Here is a 21294-nt window from a genome sequence, read left to right on the forward strand (position 1 = left end):
CTGTGGGCGTAATCCAGAAGCGTTGAGAATGCAGTGATACGCCGTACTGTACATTACTTACACCGGTCAGCTGCGCATGTAATGGAGCTATTTAACTCATCTCCTGATCAAAGATTTTACTTTTCATCGCTTCTCTTTCTCCTTAATCTGTTTGGACTTCGTACGCGACTTTTTAAGGAGTGACTGACATGGAATGAGTTTGGATTGCGGCTGTTTGAGTTCAGTCTTTCAACAAACTTGATGGTTCTTGTCTTGGATCTAGTTTGTATTTAAAGGAAATAATCATGCCTGATCAGTTGACTGTATCAGAGTTTATGGACATTACTAATGAGGACTATAAAGCACCCACGACGTCAGTGTTCTGCACGCGCATGGCTCACTGTCGCAATACAGTGGCCGCTTTGGAAGAGGTGAGATGTTTATCCAACCCCACGCGTGTTTTAACACCACGCAAATAAAAAATACTGTATACTTCAGTACTTACCATAGTAAACTTTAGTAAATTGTATAGAATAGTAATGACTAATCACACAACAGTGTTATGAATTGTAATGTAGTGTAATGTAATGTAGTAGACTATCAAGTATCTTCAGTCTACTATAGTAAATACTAAAGTACACTACAGTATTTTTCATGGGCATTAACAAACGATACTAAATGATAGGCTGTACAGAAAGTCTGCGGTCTGACCTCAAACATACGTTTCTTTCTCTACAATACTTTCATTTGTCTGTTTTACGAAATTTGCCTGGAAATGTACTTCCTTCATTTTACACCAAAGGCTCTGTGTATCCAAAGTTAGAAGTGAACCTCGCCCATGTTTAACAATTGACACTTCACGCATATTATGCAACTTCTTACAACAATGTTACAGAAGGTATCAGTTTCACTCCTAATCTTTTATCAATGGCATTTCCATAAGGCCCATACAACTGAAAAGTACTGTTACACCCAGAAGATCCTGATAACACATGCATCTCCTAAAACAGTGACATGTAACTGTAACAATAAATGCATATGGGAGGTCATATGCACCGATACATACAGATCTGTCCCAGTGTATTTAATTATATAGTGCAATACATTTCGTTTATGATACAAAGAAACAAAAATGTGCTAATATCAAATACAGATATTACAAACATAAAAGATTATGTGTGACACTGAGTGTATACATCTGTCGTTATCACTTTATTTGCCATAGTATTATTGTAAGGGATGACACTTGCATAATCCCGTAATTACTGTATTGACTTCTTGAACTAAAACTGAAAATAGCTTACTTTAATAGTAAGCTTGTTTCACTATGAACTTTACTAATCTCTAAAAGGGGAAAAATATCCTGTTCCTATTAGTACTTCCACTTTTACTGAGAAAGGTTACACTCTGCCACCATTGACGTTTTTGAACGGAGAAAGTATTGTGTTTATCTATTGCTGATGTGAAAAGAAGAATAGTGATATTCTTACTATAGTATAATATATAATACAAAGCATTATATCAAATAGTATTTTAAGGAAATGGTTGTAAAAACCCCCAGAAATGAGTAAAATCCACTGCCTCAGGCTCTTAGGGAAACTAGCATGCATGGCAAGGAAACGCAGAGTTAAACTCTCTTTATGAGTCGCCCTTTGGCACTACCCCATTTGCATTTAGCCTTCGTCGAGGGAACAACCGAGGTAAACAGATGTCCATGGTTTATGTAAAAACTAGAAGTGGACCTCATGTGACTAACTTTACGCTTATATCAGCTCTTCTGTACGAAGAAGCAACCACCTGCAGAGACATTCAATGATGTCACATGATTGTTTTTGTCCAGCCTATCAAATATTTTGTCATAACAGGGAAGTTATCACTGTGTCATGGATAGGCTCTTTATCTGAATGAAGGACTTCACAGCCAACATAAAGCCCATAACTCGGTTTGACACGTAGTCTAGCTCTTTACTGTACTAGTCTCTATGTGTTGTGTCCTGCTGAGACTTGTCTTTAATGAAAGCCCAGTGCTGTTAATATGTCTCTTTCCCTCTCTCTCCTTCCTTCAATTTTTTCTTGTTCCTCAAGGCTAAGGCGGGATGGCTGCCCCAGTTCTTGTCTTAACTTGTCCCTCCTAATCTTTCTTTACCCTTTATTTCACACACGTCTACATACTGTTTTTCCTCATCTTTGGTGTCTGCAGCCTTGTTTAGTCACTCTTCTGTCTCATGTTTGCACCAGAGAAGTGATTTGTACTACAGAGAAGTGTACGGGAGACCTTAGGCATCAGAATCTTGAGATGTTAATGTTACCATGTTTCCTGTGTGTACAGAGTACAGGAGTCAAACATGTTGAGAATTCATTTCAAATGCACTTTTCAAATATATATATTTTTCATTTTAAATGCATTTCTTTAAAAGGTTTACTGTACATTTGGTTGTTAACACCGGAATTGAACAGGAGTGACATCATATTCAACTGCAGTATGTACTCACCTGAAATTAGATTAAAAGGATTAGTAAATTTTCTTTAAAAAATCCAGAAAATTTACTCACCACCATGTCATCCAATATGTTGATGTCTTTCTTTGTTCAGTTGAGAAGAAATTATGTTTTTTGAGGCAAATATTCCATGATTTTTTGACAGATCATTTTAATGGACTTTAATGGACCCCAACACTTAACAGTTTTAATGCAGCTTCAAAGGACTCTAAACGATCTCAAACGAGGCATAAGGGTCTTATCTAGCGAAAAGATTGTCATTTATGTCTTTAAACCACAACTTCTCATCTTCCTTCGGCTGTGTGACGAGCCAGCGCGACCTCACGTAATTGCATAATGACGTCGAAAGGTCACGTGTTACATGGATGAAACACACATTTGCGGACCATTTTAAACAATAAACTGACACAAAGACATTAATTAGTATCATTCGACATACAACAACGTTGGAACGCTCCTCTTTCCCCACATTTATAAACACTGCGGTGTAGTTTCGCTTACGTCATCCATGACCTCTTGACGTATTACGTGAGGTCGCGCTGGTATGTCACAGGACCAGAGGAAGACGAGAAGTTGTGGTTTAAAAGTGCATATTTTTTATTTTTCTTGCCAAAAATGACAATCGTTTTGCTAGATAAAACACTTATGCCTCGTTTGTGATCGTTTAGAGTCCTTTGATACTCCGTTGAAACTGCAATTTTAAAGTGTTGGGGTCCATTAAAGTCCATTAAAATGAGAAAAATCCTGGAATGTTTTCCTCAAAAAACATAATTTCTTCTCAACTGAACAAAGTAAGACATTAACATTTTGGAAGACATGGTGGTGAGTAAATTATCTAGATTTTTTTTTAAAAGAACATGGACTAATCCTTTAAGAAAGTTTAATGGTTAAAGGTCCTCCAGTTTTCAACTGTGGTGGGCACTAGGCCATGATTTTGGTTTATTGCCAGCCATTACTCCTGCATAAACATTGATATTGGGCCACAAGCTTTTCTATTCCTCTTTGTAAAATTCCCGGAGTGTGATTCAGCGTGAGTGAATGATGATGAGTGGCTGCATTATAGGTGATCTCAGTATATATGCATGTTACAGGACTGTGTGTAATTGTTTGAGAGGAAGGCAAAAATTCAGACCTCAAAGTCTTTTTTTGCATTGGGTTATCGTGTGAATTCTGAACTTGATCATTTATCATGTTCAACTAAAAAAAGTGTTATTTTGCAGGCGTTGGATCTGGACCGCAATGTACTGCACAAAATGAAGAAGTCAGTCAAAGCCATAAACACCTCTGGTCTATGTAAGTGTTACAAATGGTCATTGAGCTCTCAGACTTTATAAGTTGGAAAGTTTAGAAATACACTTGTTATTTTTCCCAAATACAACTACTTATAAACTATACATACCTTTAGGGTAAAGAAAAGTAAATTTCTTCTGTTAACACTATTTATCCACATAATCCTCAATGATTATATAAAGCAATAGCCTGGACAGTAATTTAGGTTTCCTATGCAGTTGGATTTAAGTCATTGTTACTCAGCGAGCAAGCAAAGATTTATTTTACTACCTCATACATTCTTCTCATTCCTGCCAAGAACACAGAAACATGTTGCAGCAAGAACATGTGTATTATATCTTCCCTCTTTCTTTAGTTTTTACATCAGACAGATCAACACATCCTTTTTTCCTTAAAATCTTTCTGCATGCTTAAAATCATATGATCAAGATATTGTTTTTTTCTTCTTTTGATGTAAAGCGTCCTTGAGCTCTGGAAAGGCGCTATATAAATAAAACGTATTATTATTATTATTAAGATAAATATTATTGTGAAGGACACCTTGTTTGAAATTATGCATTGCAATTATGCTAATAACAACATTGATGGTTTATGAGATGATCTCTTATGTTAAAGCCAGTTTTAATATTATAATTAGAGATATTCAATTACTTAGGGTGACATTCAATGATACCGATAGATACTGATAGTTTTGCTTTTTACTTCTTGTTTCAAATGATTATGTTGTGAAATCCTAGAAGTGCAGAGCATGCAAACTGCTATGCTATTGTTATTGTAAACAACAAGTGTTTTTCTGCCCTTTTTGATTGGCAGGATATAATATGCCCTTATCTTTGACTGTTATTAAAAAATCGTTCCGATGTCCTATAATGGGAAAAATAGCTTTTGTACGCCGAATGAATCCTGATAAGGCCGATACATCGGTGCCCCCTAACTATAATATTAATTTAATTGTTCGATTTTTATGGATATTAACTGTTATACGATAAACAGCTTGGTACTCTTTCCAAAACAGAGTCTTCACGTAATGCCTAATGTAAATAGGGGAAAACCAGTCTGTAGCCACTGCCCCACAAGCAATTTTGCGTTTAAAAGACATCTAATGGCTGTCCAAACACAACCCTAGGAGCAGATCTAGGCTAAAACAAGTCAAAATGTGGGCTGACAGTAAAAATGTAGTAGACGTAGCCCAAAAATAAGCTAAATAAATAAAAAATGTAACTAAACACTTTGTAATCATCTAAGACTTTGCTTACATGATGGGATGGAATATCATACGTAACATTTCTCAAGTAATTTATGCAGAAATAGCATGTAACCAAATTCAAGTTTATTTTGGCTAGAAGTGGGTTACTCATAGCAGGACTTAAAGGGACACTTTACTTTTTTAAAAAATAGGCTCATTTTCCAGCTCCCCTAGAGTTAAACATTTGATTTTTACCGTTTTGGAATCCATTCAGTCGATGTCCAGGTCTGGCAGTACCATAGCTTAGCATTATCCATTGAATCTGATTAGACTATTAGCATTACGCTCAAAAATTACCAAAGAGTTTCGATATGATACTGTATTACGCAGCGCCCAAATATAGTCCCTTTGGTTACTCTCAATAGCAGGGGATTATTTTCGGGCACTGCGTAATATCATTGCGCCTGCTGCAGCCATGTTACGGCAGCAAAGTCCTTGATTATTATGCCAGAATAAGGCACAATCCCAATTCTATTTTATACCCCTCCCCCTTGCCCTTACCCCTACCCCTTCCCCTTGCCCCTTGAAACAGAGTGTTAAGGGGTAGGGCTGAAAATATTCCCATAAGAAATGGGACACCACTACTAGACCGTTACACGTCATCCTAAGTCGTTGCTAGCTCCTACGTCATAGATGCTCAGATGAAATAATACAATAAAATTTTATATTTAATGAAATTATTAAAAAATATATATGTTGTGGAACTATCACAAGGTCAATAACTTTAGCAAACTTTTTTCATTGCGATTTTTACAAATCTTTTTTCTGAGAACATAACCGTATACATAAAACTAGTGATTATTTGTTATTAAAATACTTTTTAATGTCCAAAATTACTTAAATTTATGGGCCATATTGGAAATGTATCATACCCCTTCGTCTGAAGTGTGGTCCTGAAAAATCTTCGTTTGAAGGGCTATCTGGCCCCTACCCCTTCCCCTTCAGCCAAAAGAGAATTGAGACACCCCTACCCCTTCATGTGAACGTGCAAAACAAAGGGGAAGGGGAAAGGGGAAGGGCTAAGGGGTAGAATTGGGATTGGGCCTAAGAGTATAGTTCCTAGCCATATTGGCCTAGAAAATCGCAACTTTTAATTTTCCATCTGTCTTAGTACACAATGTAACTACAGAAGAGTCAAGTTTTAAATAGGAAAAATACTGAACCTCTTATGCCAATATGGCTAGGAACTGTACTCTTATTCTGGCGTAATAATCAAGGAATTTGCATGGCTGTAGCAGGTGCAATGATATTACGCAGTGCCCAAAAATAGTCCCCTGCTATTGAAAGTAACCAAAGGGACTATATTTGGGCGCTGCGTAATACAGTATCATATCTAAACTCTTTGGTAATTTTTAAGAGCGATGCTAATGGTCTGATCAGATTCAATGGATTATGCTAAGCTATAGTAAAAGTGGTACTGCCAGAGATCAACTGAATGGATTCCAAAACAGTAAAAAAACTAATATTTAACTCTAGGGGAGCTGAAAAATGAGCCTATTTTTAAAAAAGTGGTGTGTCCCTTTAACTATTGGGTCTAGTTAACCTAAACTGTGAAATGACGGTTGAATGCATTGCAGTAGCCCAGCTCTTACACAGCTTGTTTGTTTTTTGTTATACTGTACAGTGCTTGGGAGGGGTTACTGAACTCCATTCTACAGCACAGACTTTGGTCATAAACTGGGAAGTATGTGCTTTTGCAAGCAGCAGGATGAATAAGTCACACGTGATAAGCATTGACTTATGCCCTTGTGAAAAGGTCAAGAGTGTTTACAGTTCGGGAGTACAAAGCATTTAAGACAAATGATCTTTCTAAAACTACATTTAGAAAATGCAGAGAATAACATTGATCATCAAACAAGCTTTTTCCACTACGAATAATAAACCACATGCTAAGCATTTGCTATAATATCACTGCGGGTAAATGAACAGATGGTTTCTGTCTATTTGTATCTCACGTAGAGAACGAGGAACAGTACATCCAGGCACTGGAGAGGTTTACGGATAACACAGTGTATAAAGATGACCCTGAGATGTCCAATTACTTCCTTACATTTGCTGGTTTGACCAAGGAGCTCACTGGTCTCTTTAAGAACCTGGTGAGATTTTTTGTGATTAACTGTTTTTTACATAAAATCACCATACATTATAAAAAAGTTGGTTCAACTTAAAAATTTAAGTTACCTGGGTGCCTTTAAATTTTGAGTTAATTCAACTTAAAAATATTAGTTGACACAACTCTCTTTTGAGTCGACTAATATTTTTATGTTGAATAAATTTATGAAATTATAAGGCAACCAGGTAACTTGTTTTTTGTATACAGTCTAAAGAACATTTTATGAAAATTTAACCTTGATATCTTTAATATTGACTGAGTAAGACCATGTCAAAGATTGAATTCAAAGTCTGGATTACTTTGATGCTTTTATTCTCATAATTAGATCATGAGACTTTTTAGCTTGAATTTTTACAGAAATGATCATTTTTACTGCTGAATTTCTCTTCATGTCTCCATTTATGCTGACAGCTGCAGAACATGAATAATATCATCACTTTCCCACTAGACAGTCTGCTAAAAGGAGACCTCAAAGGAGTAAAAGGGGTATGAAATGTATTATGCACATTACTGTTAAATAAGGAAATCTCAGTGTCGTGAAGCAACACAACACTTTTTTGAGATAATATATGCGGCTGACATTTTTATTTTAGAAGAAAATCAGTCAGTATGTTCATGATGACCTTGTGAGATACAAGGCCATGCTCTTAATAATATTTACCTTTAGTTTCTGGTCTTATCATTTAGGATGTGCTTTCTTATAAACACAATGATTTGCATGTTGATTTGCATGTGTGTTGAGACGTTTAACCTTTATGGCCCTCTCATGGGAACTGCTGTCTTTTTTTGCAGGATTTGAAAAAACCTTTCGATAAAGCATGGAAGGATTATGAAACCAAACTGTAAGCAACTTTATATTTAGCTAAAAAAAATCAAACCTGTTTTATTGTCAAATGCCAGATCTGTGTATCAGAAAAATCTCATACAGGTTGATCAAGTACAGTCAAGCTTTTCTGCACTGTCAGGAAAAATGTCAAAATATACCCAAGCTGTCGCTGAGGTGGTGCACTTTCAAAATGTACAGCTTTGCACATAAAGAGTTCATATTAGTAGTTCAAGGTACAGTTGTGTTCAAAATTATTCAACCCCAACTGAAATTGATTGTTTTGGCCGGTTTGACATTGATTTTGATCATTCAGTCATCCTGCTTACAATTACATCAAAGAGGCATGTGTAGGTCAGACAAATATAACATAACATTTATAATGAAATAACCACAAATGTCTTTTCTGTGCTCACATCATTATCAGTTTTATTCAACCCCCAAGTGACATTCAATCCTAGTACTTAGTACAACATCCTTTTACAGTTAAAACAGCTTTTAAACGTGAAGCATAGCTTGACACAAGTGTCTTGCAGCGATCTACGGGTATCTTCGCCCATTCATCATGGGCAAAAGCCTCCAGTTCAGTCACATTCTTAGGCTTGCGCACTGCAACTGCTTTCTTTAAGTCCCACCAGAGGTTCTCAATCAGATTTAAGTCTGGTGACTGCGATGGCCACTTCAAAATGTTCCAGCCTTTTTTCTGCAACCATGCTCTAGTGGATTTGGAGGTATGCTTGGGATCATTGTCCTGTTGAAAGGTCCAACGTCTCCCAAGCCTCAGGTTTGTGACGGACTGCAACACATTGTCATCCAATATCTCCTGGTACTGAAGAGAATTCATGGTACCTTGCACACGCTGAAGTTTCCCTGTACCTGCAGAAGCAAAATAGCCCCAAAGCATGATTGACCCCCCACCATGCTTCACAGTAGGCAAGGTGTTCTTTTCTTCATAGGCCTTGTTTTTCCTCCTCCAAACATAGCGTTGATCCATGGGCCCAAACAGTTCTAATTTTGTTTCATCAGTCCACAGAACACTATCCCAAAACTTCTGTGGTTTGTCCACATGACTTTTGGCATACTGCAGTCGACTCTTCTTATTCTTTGGAGACAGCAAGGGGGTGCGCCTGGGAGTTCTGGCATGGAGGCCTTCAGTACGCAGGGTGCGCCGTATTGTCTGAGCAGAAACTTCAGTACCCACATCTGACAAATCTTTTCTCAGTTCCTCAGCAGTCACACGGGGACTTTTTTCCACTCTACGCTTCAGATAGCGCACAGCAGTCGCAGTTAGCATCTTTTTTCTGCCACGACCAGGAAGCGTTTCAACAGTGCCCTTTGCCTTGAATTTGCGAATGATGCTTCCTATGGTGTCTCTTGGTATGTTTAACATCTTTGCAATCTTTTTATAGCCATTGCCCTTCCTGTGAAGATTAATCACCTCTTCTCTTGTCTTCCTAGACCATTCTTTTGACTTCACCATGTTTGTAACCACACCAGTAAATGTTTAGAAGGAGTTGAGTATCACAGTCATTTTAAAGCTGCCTAATTGGTGCTTATTAGGCTTTATTGCTGTTCCCTGACATCCATAGGTGTTTTCAATACCTGATTGAAAACACTTCAATGAACCTCTGTTCTTCAGAGTGGTAGTTCTTTAAGGGGTTGAATAATTGTGTCAATGAAGAATTCACAAAAGAAACATTTACTACTATATTACAAAACCAATTGATGTCATTTTAGTTGCATATGGTTCTTTAAGAAGTCATTGTAGGATTTCATTCTGAATACAATTACAAATGTACACTAAATTCCCTAAAACCCTTAACAGCATTGGGGGGTTGAATAATTTTGAACACAACTGTACATATTGGTACCAAATGTATACATCTGTACCTAAATGGTAGACAAAAAATGCCTCATCAGTTGAATGTATTTTAATTACATAGCAAATTTCCGTTCTGTGTACAATTATTACATTAGGTCAACATAAAAAGTTTAGTTGGATCCAACAAACATGATTAGATACAGCTATATGAATTTAATAATTCAGCATGGAAATTTGCCACGTTATTAAAATACATTTAATTGATAAGGCTTTTTTAATTGTGTACATATTAGGACCTTTTTAAATGCACTTACCCCTTTTAAAGGGTTCTGCCCCAGTGACAAAATATGAACTGGGGCATTTTTCATTTTTTCTAATAGTGTGTAGCTTTATTTTGCATCAGCAACATCAAGATTCCTGGAGAATGCACATACATTGTCCATTTTGAGTTTATTCAACTTAAAAATATTAGTTGACTCAAAAACGTTGTGTAAAAATTGTTGTGTTAACTAACATTTTAAAATTTTACGGCAACCAGGTAACTTACTTTTTAGGTTGGACCAACGTATTTTTAAAGGGAAAGTTCACCCAAAAATGAAAATAACGTCATTAATGACTCACCCTCATGTCGTTCCAAACCCTTAAGACTTCCGTTCATCTTCAGAACACAGTTTAAGATGTTTTATATTAAGTCAGAGAGCTTGTTGACCCTTCATTGAAAATCTACGCATGATATACTGTCCATGTCCAGAAAGGTAATAAAAACATTATCAAAGTAGTCCATGTGACATCAGTGGGTCAGTTAGAATGTGTTGAAGCATCGAAAATACATTTTGGTCCAAAAATAACAAAAAATTATGACTTAATTTAGCATTGTCTTCTCTTCCGCGTCTGTTGTGATGCGCATGTGCGAGACTAAAGTCACGTGACTGCAGTGACGCGGCTGACGTGTTATCTGGTGCCCCCCAGCTGTTGTTTTTTTTTGTGCGCCCGGGTTTCGTTTACAGTCTGAGGGACTAACGCTGTTAGTTTGGGGGGAAAAACTTCACAAACATGTCTAAGGAAAACACATCAACCGCGTCACTGCAGTCACGTGACTTTAGTCTCGCACATGCGCATCACAACAGAGACAATGCTAAATAAAGTCATAATTTTCGTTATTTTTGGACCAAAATGTATTTTTGATGCTGCAACACATTCTAACTGACCCACTGATATCACATGGACTTCTTTAATGATGTTTTTATTACCTTTCTGGACATGGACAGTATACCATGCATAGATTTTCAATGAAGGGTCAACAAGCTCTCGGACTAAATCTAAAACATCTTAAACTGTGTTCCGAAGATGAACGGAGGTCTTACGAGCTTGGAACGACATGAGGGTGAGTCATTATTGACATTTTTTTCATTTTTGGGTGAACTATCCCTTTAACAGTGCAAAGAGTATCTGGGAATATAGGTTTTATTCTAATATACAAAAATGCATAACTTTTTGCATTTGTATAAATGCAAAACAAAAAGCTAACATAATATAACACATACATTGACTTTATATGTATCACTTATTAATATAGATCCTTGTTCTTTATTAAGTTTTTTTAATAGTCGTATGGACCTTTTTAATTCATGTAGGGCATGTGTTGTAATTTTTTGCCAAGCCTCCGCCTTAAATATTTCTCAAAGCTGAGCTTCAGTTTAGACTCTACATAGCATACATGTGCAATTTTTAATCTTTAATAATAATTTGAATAAAAGCATCGGTTTTCCAAAAGTGGGCATCAATTTTGGCTGCTTCTGTACTCGTAAAACATATAGCTTGAAAAATGCATTAATACAAATATGTTGTTACAAATTATACAGCTCAGTGACCTAAACCTAACATTTATTACACTCATAAAAGTCTTTGTGACTGGTGTACAGTCCAATTAATTGTCTAAACACTCAAAAAGCAGGCCAAAAAAAGTCTATCAAAAATATTTTTTATTTATCATATGCAAAAGTGACAACAGCGCAACATGTATAATCCCAGACCAGAGAAATTTAAGCTGCTAATCTAAGGCAATAAGGGATAATTGTAATGCAATGGGGCTGTTTCTCTTCACAAAAAACATGCAAGATTTATCTCTTCAATTTAATCCTATCTGAGTTAATGATTTCAACTCAAAAATCCAAAAAGGCCTTTTCTTGCAGTCCGTTCTGGGTGCATGCATCGGTTTCTACTTGACTGGTGTACAATGAAACATGCTTCTGCATTACTCTATGAAACAAACTGTAAGAGGGATGTAGTATTAAAGGAAAGATCACATACAGAGCTGAGAAAGGTTCAAGTGTGACTTTGCGTTAACTTAAGCATATATTTCATGTACCACAGTGATCTGTTAATGTGATTCTGCTATATGATGAAGGGGAAGTAGCACTACGTAGGCCAAGGCTAAGTCATTTCAGATGTTTTTACCTTATAACTGGGTCTTTGGCATAGCTGAAGGCGTTATTGCAGAGCCATACCTTAAGTAAACAACAGCACTGGCATTTACAATGTATTTGTGCATTCTTCTGAGCATTAAAGTAATTAATGCTCAAAGTAATTTCAAACTGTAACTACTTTACAGAAACAAGATTGAGAAAGAAAAGCGCGAACATGCCAAGCAACACGGTCTGATCAGGACCGAGATCAGTGGAGGAGAGATCGCAGAAGAGATGGAGAAGGAGAGACGCCTCTATCAGCTTCAGATGTGTGAGGTGAGGAATGTGCTTAATGTGTATCAGTGAGATTTTGTTCTTGTTCAAATAACTGAATTGCACCTTTTTTTACAGTATCTCATTAAAGTCAACGAAATTAAAGTCAAGAAAGGAGTTGACCTGCTCCAAAACCTCATCAAATACTTTCACGCTCAGTGCAAGTACGTATACAAAATTCTCTTCTGGTAGCAATAGTGAGTATTTTTTTCATTACAAGTTTCTTACAGTTCACAATTCACATTTTCACAGTTTTTTTCATGATGGGATAAAAGTTGTAGACAACCTGAAACCTTTCATGGAAAAACTTGCCACAGACCTGACAGCAGTGAGTTTATCTATATTGCTGCACACCCTTTTAAACACCCGTCTACTCTTGTGTACGTACATAGTGTGATATATCTATTAGTACACAGTTTTAACAATATTTATGTTGAATGTGAATGGCAGAACAAGCAAACACAAGATGCAGAGAGGAAACAGTTGATGCAACTGAAGGAGGTTCTGAAATCTGCGCTGCAATCAGAGTCTAAGGATGTGAGTCATCTTGTTTGAATTGATGCTTCAATGCCAAAAATGACAATGCTCTCCAAACATTTGAATCCTTTTTATTGGCATGCAATGCTAGCTTTATTAAAACCAGATTATATAACCTGTTTGCTTGAGTTGGTATAACAAAACATTTCTTTAAATCTGATCATCTTGTACATTAAAGGAATATTCCATTTTCTTAAAAGAAAAATCCAGATCATTTACTCACCACCATGTCATCCAAAATGTTGATGTATTTCTTTGTTCAGTTGAGGAGAAATTATGTTTTTTGAGGAAAACATTGCAGGATTTTTCTCATTTTAATGGACTTTAATAGACACCAACAATTAATACTTAACTCAACACTTAACTTTTTTTTTCAACAGAGTTTCAAAGGACTATAAACGATCCCACACAAGGCATAAGGGTCTTATCTAGCAAAACGATTGTCATTTTTGACAATAAAAATAACAAATATACACTTTTAAAGCACAACTTCTCGTCTAAATCCGGTCATGACGCGCCAGCGCGACCCCACGCAATAGATCATCACGTCAAGAGGTCACAGAGGACGAACGCGAAACTACGCCCCAGTGTTTACAAGTGTTGAGAAAGAGGACTGTTCCAACGTTGTTGTATGTGGAATGATACTAATGAATGTCTTTGTGTCAGTTTATTGTTTACAATGGTCCGCAAATGTGCATTTTATATATGTAACACGTGACCTCCCTACGTCACTACGCATTTACGTTAGGTCGCGCTGGACCGGACCTAGACGAAACGTTGTGGTTTAAAAGAGCATATTTGTTATTTTTCTTGTCAAAAATGACAATCGTTTTGCTAGATAAGACCCTTATGCCTCGTTTGGGATTGTTTATAGTCCTTTGAAACTCTGTTGAAAAAAACTGTTAAGTGTTGAGTTAAGTATTAATTGTTGGTGTCTATTAAAGTCCATTAAAATGAGAAAAATCCTTCAATGTTTTCTTCAAAAAACATAATTTCTTCTCGACTGAACAAAGAAAGACATCAACATTTTGGATGACATGGTGGTGAGTAAATTAGCTGGATTTTTCTTTTAAGAAAATGGAATATTCCTTTAAGGTACAGATAAGGCCTGAGCTAATGATTAACAATAAAATATTTATACATTTTACTTAAAATTAGATAATTATATACATTAGTTCTGAGAACAGTAAAGTGACTTTTTAATTTTTCATGTCATGTGTGGTGAAAGGATGGTCAGTCGAAGCAGAATGCAGGCTACAGTCTTCATCAGCTGCAGGGCAATAAAGCTCACGGCACAGAGCGATCTGGGTTCCTCCTCAAACGCAGTGAGGGGTGAGTTTGCCTAAATCTCACATAGCACACTCTGTTTCTGCTTATCTCATGTTAATCTTGAGTACCTATAGAGTAGTATTACATCCTTCATATATCCAAAGAGTCTTTAGTTTTATAAGATTTATTAAAGAAAGATCAGCTTTACAGATTCTTCTTTCTGAATAAGAACGAGCCCCTGAAGGTGTACCACGGGTGGAGCGAGGCGCAAGCAACACACAAAACATTACCCCACTGGATACACTACATATTTGTGTCATTTATATTATATGCCCCTACTGTATGCACTGACTGCCAACAAAACAGACATTTAATGCAGTTTTACTTATTGCCTGCGACTCATTGCCCCATTTCAACGAAATCCAGTGTTAAACAAACACACACACACAAAACTCCTCTGACTGCTACCCCGGATAATCCAAACTATATCCATTGTTTTCATAATGCTGGGTTCATTGGGAAGCTGAACAAACTTAAATTTCCTTCCCAAACAACAACACACTTCTTTGGTGATGTTGATTTCATGTCAGCTCTTGGTTGGTGTCTGTGTGTTGTGCTATTCCGGTTAAAGTGCCTATATAAGGACTTCCACTGTACTTTCTGCACTGAAATTGCACATAAAAGAAATAAAGCAAGATTGTTACGGATGAAGCTTTCATGATCGAAAAAACCTTGTACGAGCCCATCATACGTCCAACTGCCTTTTTGACACTTTGCCCATGTTTGATGTATCAGCCCCCACCTCCAGAATGGCTGTATAGGCGCACCGGAACAATCCCTCCCAAAATGCACCAAACCCCCGTCTACAAAGACGTGAAACTCACCGAGTGGCCAGGGGTGCTCACCGACATGCCCACACAAAAATCGCTGCAAAAGACGCCTTCCAGGTTTTATCGTAGTTTTTGTCCAACTCCATTGACTTGTATTAGATGTGCTGTGAGGTACGGTATTACTCCGCGCCGGGAACTTTGTATTTTTGCCATTGGCAAAGGCAGATTATCGCCACCAACTTGGCTGGAGTGTTTATTATTTAAGCTCTCAACGGAAGAATGTACGGGTGTGAGGCGAATGCCTAAACACCTGTTGGAAAGCATCTTTTGCAGCAATTTTTGTGTGAGCATATCAGTGAACACCCCTGACCACTCGGTGAGTTTCACGTCTTTGTAAACGAAAGTTTAATGCATTTTAGGAAGGATTGTTCCAGTGCACTTATGCACCCATTGTAGAGGTAACCGAAAAATTCTCGGGCCAGCATCATATGTCCAAATTTCAGTCAAAACCGTTCTATTTCATCATAAACAATCTGAAAACAGGGCTTTAAGTGTAAAATACCGAACTTGTCCTTTAATAAATCTAAAAAATAGCTTTAAGTCACCCCCCATTTTAATAATACATCTACATCATCATAAAAGTCCAAAAGATGTTTCATTATCACCCATTTTTAGATGTTAATGCCAGGAATTAATATGTGGGCATCTTAAAAGCTCAGTGAATGTTCTGTAAAGTTTGTGTGATGAAGGTTTCTCTCTATATGGTGTTTGCAGATTGAGGAAAGTTTGGCAAAAAAGAAAGTGCTCTGTGAAAAACGGATTGCTGACCATCTCTCATGGAATGGTAAGTGAAAGTGTCTACCAAATGCATAAAATATAAATAAGAAAAGACTGAATAGAGGAACACAATGAGGAAGAAATACTGAAAAGATGAGGGACTTTGCTCTCACTTTAAGATCGGTATTTGATTAAAAAAATAAAACTTTGTATGCAGTATGTTTTCCAAATGCATAGTTATAGTTTTGACTGAAATTTCGACATATGCGGCTGCCCCGAGAATTTTCAGTTGTTTGTTGTTTATCCTCCCACCTCTACAATGGCTGCACTGGAACAATCCTTTCTAAAATGCATTAAACTTTCGTTTACAAAGACGTGAAACTCACCGAGTGGTCAGGGGTGTTCACTGATGTGCTCACACGAAAATCGCTGCAGAAGATGCTTTCCAACAGGTGTTTTACCATTCGTTGTAAACTTGTGGACCTATTTTTCCAAACGCCTCACACCCGTACATTCTTCCGCTGAGAGCTTGAATAATAGACACTCCAGCCCAGTTGGTGGCGATAATCCACCTTTGCCAATTGCAAGAATACAAACAAAGTTCCCGGCGCGGAGTAATACCGTACCTCACAGCACATCTAATACAAGTCAATGGAGTTGGACAAAAACTACGATAAAACCTGTTGGAAAGCATAATTTGCAGCGATTTCCGTGTGAGCACACCAGTGAACACCCCCGACCACTCGGTGAGTTTCATGTCTTTGTAAACGAAAGTTGAATGCATTTTAGGAAGTATTGTTCCAGTGCACCTGTGCAGCCATTGTGGGGGTGGAGGGGTGATACCTCAGAAACCGAAAATTCTCAGGCCAGCATCATATGTACAAATTTCAGTCAAAACCGTTCTATTTCATCATAAACAATCTGAAAACAGGGCTTTAAGTGTAAAATACTGAACTTGTCCTTTAAAGGAAAACGCCAGCGTTTTTCAATATTTTACTATGTTCTTACCTCAGCTTAGATGAATGAATACATACCTATCTTTATTCAATGCGTGCACTTAATCTTTGTCAAATCTTTGTAAAACTTCCATCAATATTACTGCACCAAAGGTGGAAGTGCTGCAAACTAAGTGCTCTTACGCCACACGATATAGTTCTCTTTTTTCATCCGCTTAAAAAAATCACCACATTTTATTTTGTGCCACCATACTTACTCGTGTAACTAACTACTCATGTAACAGTCTTTAAATATGAAAAACATGGAAGCGTTTGGTGGTTTCTAAATTCATCCCTGTTTGTATCCTAAGGAATGAATGGGGCTAGGCTAAATGCTAACACATTCACGACGCGCTGTACTAAGATTAAGTGCACGCATTGAATAAAGATAAGTATGTATTAATTTGTCTAAGTTGAGGGAAAAACATAGTAAAACATTAAAAAACTCTTTAGTTGAACCAACTTTTTTTTACACAATCAATGATTGAAATCAAACTTTGATGCTCCTAATCTCATAATAAGTTTATGAGACTTTAGCCTGGATTTCCCAGACAGGGTCACACATCGTTATTGAAGTTATAATATATATTTTTTAAATAGCTCATTATAACTGGAGTGCTGTGACATAACTAGGTAATGAATGTCAAAAATATCTCAAGAACATCCCTATTTTTCACTCCTTCATCTCTCTTATTTCTGCAGGCCAATGTGCCACCCGCGAACCTCAACCTTTTAACCTGCCAAGTGAAGCGAAGCATGGACGAGAAGAAATGTTTTGATCTCATATCTCGTAATATACTCTCCCACAACCATATAACACACACCCAAATATTTTTAGAATTGGTCATGGATCATGTGGTCGGTCTGTAATTAATTATTTACTTGCTGTTATTTTTACATATTCTAGATGACAGAACTTATCACTTCCAGGCAGAGGATGAAGCAGAGTGTCAAGTGTAAGTGTCGGCGCTCACATGATAATGCAATATTACATAATTTGTCAAAGTTATAACATCAGCTCTCTCTTATTATCTGTTCATGTGTATCTCTCTCTCTCAGCTGGGTCTCCGTGCTCCAGAACAGTAAAGAAGAAGCGTTGAACAATGCCTTTAAAGATGACCAGAACGAGGGTGAGAACAACATCGTACGGGAGTTGACAAAGGCTATCGTGGAAGAAGTGAAGAAGATGAGCGGCAATGACGAGTGCTGTGACTGCGGAGCTTCCAGTAAGCAATACAACAGCAATGTGGTGGTTAAAAATTTGGTCTGGCCCATAGGGGGATATTTGGTGTAACCCTCAGCTTACTGGGGAAATTACAGTTTTCAAATCTACTTGCCGCAGGTGTGTTATAAATTAAACTGAATAATCGGTGCACAGTTTTCTGCAGAACTGTAATGCTTGCCATTCACTAAATACCACAAGTGATCCACCCTTGTTTGTTTGTTTATTAAATATTTTGGGTATATAAATGATACACTGCTGCTTCCCTTAACACATTTTACCTTGTGTAAAGCACAAAAAGGCTTTATCTGCTCCACAAAATTTCATGTGGACCTACTTACGCTCATTGTGAAGTGTTCTGGCAATTTTTACTTGCATCCCCCTCATGCGCTTCTTGTTTCTAATCTGGCTTTTCAACTTCTCTTTGTCATTCCAGCAGAACTCGTTTCATTGTTATTCATGAATAACGGTGGAGATCAGAGTTGTAGAAATCAGATTACATTTAGTTCGTTGCCATTTCAGATCCAACATGGCTCTCCACAAACTTGGGTGTGCTCATTTGTATCGAATGCTCTGGAATCCACCGGGAAATGGGTGTTCACTATTCCAGGATACAGTCTCTGACACTGGATGTTTTGGGCACGTCTGAGCTTTTGGTAAACTTTTGTGTCAACTCCCTAACCTAACCCTTAATTGCAAAAATACGGACCATGATGGTGTTTCATTTCTTGCAGCTTGCTAACAGTGTGGGCAATGCAGGCTTCAATGAAATCATGGAGGCAAACCTATTGTCAGATGAAATCCCCAAACCCAACCCTTCTAGTGACATGTGAGTGAGAATTTGACGTTTCGATATGACAAATCAACATGAATTATTATTTCAAAATCTAGTTACAGTTACACTGAACGTTTTACCATACATTTCTCTTTCATCGTTTTGTTTCAATTGTGCTTTAGGCAGGTACGAAAAGACTTCATCACCGCCAAATACACGGAGAAGCGCTTCGCTCAGCGGAAGTACGCAGACAACCCAGCCCGTTTACACGTGCTCTGTGATGCGGTGAAGACCCGGGACATCTTTTCATTGGTCCAGGTGTATGCAGAGGGAGTTGACCTGATGGAGACAATCCACCTGCCTAATGAACATGTAATGGGTCTTGTGTTTTCTATTCATGTGAACTTGACAAACAATTGCACTTCTGTATCTCAGATATTCCTTCAAAATTTCCAAACTTTCCTTTCATTTCACCTCTTTCAGACTATATGTGACTTTTTTGAAATTGACATTTATACTGTAAATTATCTGAAAGCTAAATAAATAAGCTACAACTATTTGAAAAAATCTGGAATCTGAGGGATCAAAATATTGAGAAAATCACCTTTAAATTTGTCCAAATGAAGTCCTTAGCAACACATATTATAAAAAATATTTTCATTTATTACACGGCTCTCTGGAATACTTGATTCTGATTGGTCAGTTGAGACATCTGCAGGTTCGTTCTTTTCAAATAATAACTGCTCCAAAGTAATAACGCATAGCCGGTACTACTTGTACGATTTAAATCACTCCGCGCCAATAAAGATTACTGTTTGGCACCATCTTGTGACAAACATTGGACAACCACAATTAAGAATGGATAATTTTGAGATTAATTTTAACATGTACGTTAAAAAAAAAAAACATTGAAACAGTGGATAGAAGAACGAACAACGACAAGACACAGAGAGCTTATTGAACTTGACAAAATAGAGCATGACAGCTACAAAGCCAACACACACACACACACAAAAAATACAGAATGGGCATTAAAACTTCTCAAAGACTGGCTAAAAGAGAAAAAAATGGAGACAGACAAGTAAGAAGCAGAGGATCTTAATAAGATATTACGATCATTTTATGCATCTGTGCAAAGTTTCGCGGAAGGATAAAAATGTTAATTTAAAACAAATATGCCAATAAAATGTTTCACTTTCATATTCATGTCCAGTTTTTTTTCTGATGTGGCAAGTAGCTGTGTAATAAGTGGGATAATGTAGAGCCAGCCGGTAGTTATCGGGAAATAAGCCCCTTCAGTGTGATACAAGACCCTCCGCTTCGCATCGTTACCTTACGTAACATTATTTTTTGCATAAAAAATCTATATTTTGACCCAAACAATGGGTCTCATTCACTAAGCATGAGTAGTACGCACAGATTTGTTCGTGAAATATGCGTTTGGACGTTTTAACTAACAAATCATGAATCAACAAAAACTTTAATACTAAAATTTCTTCTAAATGTTTGTAATAACTAATAACAACTTAGACCACACGCAATATCATGAACAAGGAAAAATAACCCTATAGACGGTAACAACATAAACAAGCGGCTGTCGCGGCCCGCACGTAACTTCCGGTAAACTCCGCTAAGAATAAATAACAACAAAGTTCTTAAAACGTAGTTTATTTATATAACAAGCAAAAAACAACAACACATAGATAACCTAGGAAATCAAAACATTTGTTATTTTCGACTAGGCATTTGCTCAAGAGATCAGTTTAGCAACTAGTCAGACGTAGTACCGGAGTAAACGAAACCGGAAGTAAAGTTTGGATCCAGACGTGTATCACGTCAGCGCACGTGCGTCAGATGAAACCGTCTATAATATATATCTGTGAGTATATATTTTATGATTCTTTTCCTTGTTCATGCTTATTGCATATGTGTGGTCTAAATTGATCTTATGTTTTTGCATACATTTAAAATAATTTTTAGTATGAACGTTTTTGTTGAACCATGATTTGTTAGTTCAAAAGTCTGTACGCACATTTTATGAACAAATTTGTGCGTATGCATGCTTAGTGATTGAGACCCAATGTCTGTTGGCTATTTCTACAAATATAATTGTGCGACCTATGACTAGTCTTGTGGTCCAGGGTGACATATGTTTAAAAATATACTTTAATGACATTTCTGTATGTATTTATTTAATTCTGCTTTCTGCTGCCAGGAACCGGGCGAGACGGCGCTTCACCTTGCGGTACGAATGGTGGATCGAAACTCCCTCCATATTGTGGATTTTCTCGTACAAAACAGGTGCTGAACTTTAAAGAGCTACTACATACAATAAAAATAGAGAATAATAATACTAGCATGAATTTAAAAAATGCAATAAA

At 37.1% G+C, this 21294-nt stretch overlaps 1 protein-coding gene across 1 annotated transcript in view; it reads left to right on the forward strand.

Moving 5' to 3' along the window:
• Positions 1 to 21294, forward strand: part of asap2b (ArfGAP with SH3 domain, ankyrin repeat and PH domain 2b) — a 26083-nt gene continuing 4789 nt past the window's right edge. Inside the window, exons 1-18 of the mRNA XM_073856087.1 lie at positions 1 to 410; positions 3697 to 3766; positions 6960 to 7108; positions 7537 to 7611; positions 7918 to 7967; positions 12382 to 12511; positions 12587 to 12672; positions 12761 to 12836; positions 12959 to 13045; positions 14274 to 14377; positions 15919 to 15988; positions 17619 to 17706; positions 17824 to 17872; positions 17976 to 18142; positions 18661 to 18794; positions 18873 to 18967; positions 19096 to 19285; positions 21129 to 21214. Of these exons, the coding sequence (XP_073712188.1) occupies positions 285 to 410; positions 3697 to 3766; positions 6960 to 7108; positions 7537 to 7611; positions 7918 to 7967; positions 12382 to 12511; positions 12587 to 12672; positions 12761 to 12836; positions 12959 to 13045; positions 14274 to 14377; positions 15919 to 15988; positions 17619 to 17706; positions 17824 to 17872; positions 17976 to 18142; positions 18661 to 18794; positions 18873 to 18967; positions 19096 to 19285; positions 21129 to 21214 (1832 nt within the window). The 5' untranslated portion in view covers positions 1 to 284. The remainder of the gene's footprint in view (positions 411 to 3696; positions 3767 to 6959; positions 7109 to 7536; positions 7612 to 7917; positions 7968 to 12381; positions 12512 to 12586; positions 12673 to 12760; positions 12837 to 12958; positions 13046 to 14273; positions 14378 to 15918; positions 15989 to 17618; positions 17707 to 17823; positions 17873 to 17975; positions 18143 to 18660; positions 18795 to 18872; positions 18968 to 19095; positions 19286 to 21128; positions 21215 to 21294) is intronic.

The sequence above is a fragment of the Misgurnus anguillicaudatus genome, chromosome 18, assembly GCF_027580225.2.
Source record: "Misgurnus anguillicaudatus chromosome 18, ASM2758022v2, whole genome shotgun sequence".
Lineage (NCBI taxonomy): Eukaryota > Metazoa > Chordata > Actinopteri > Cypriniformes > Cobitidae > Misgurnus > Misgurnus anguillicaudatus.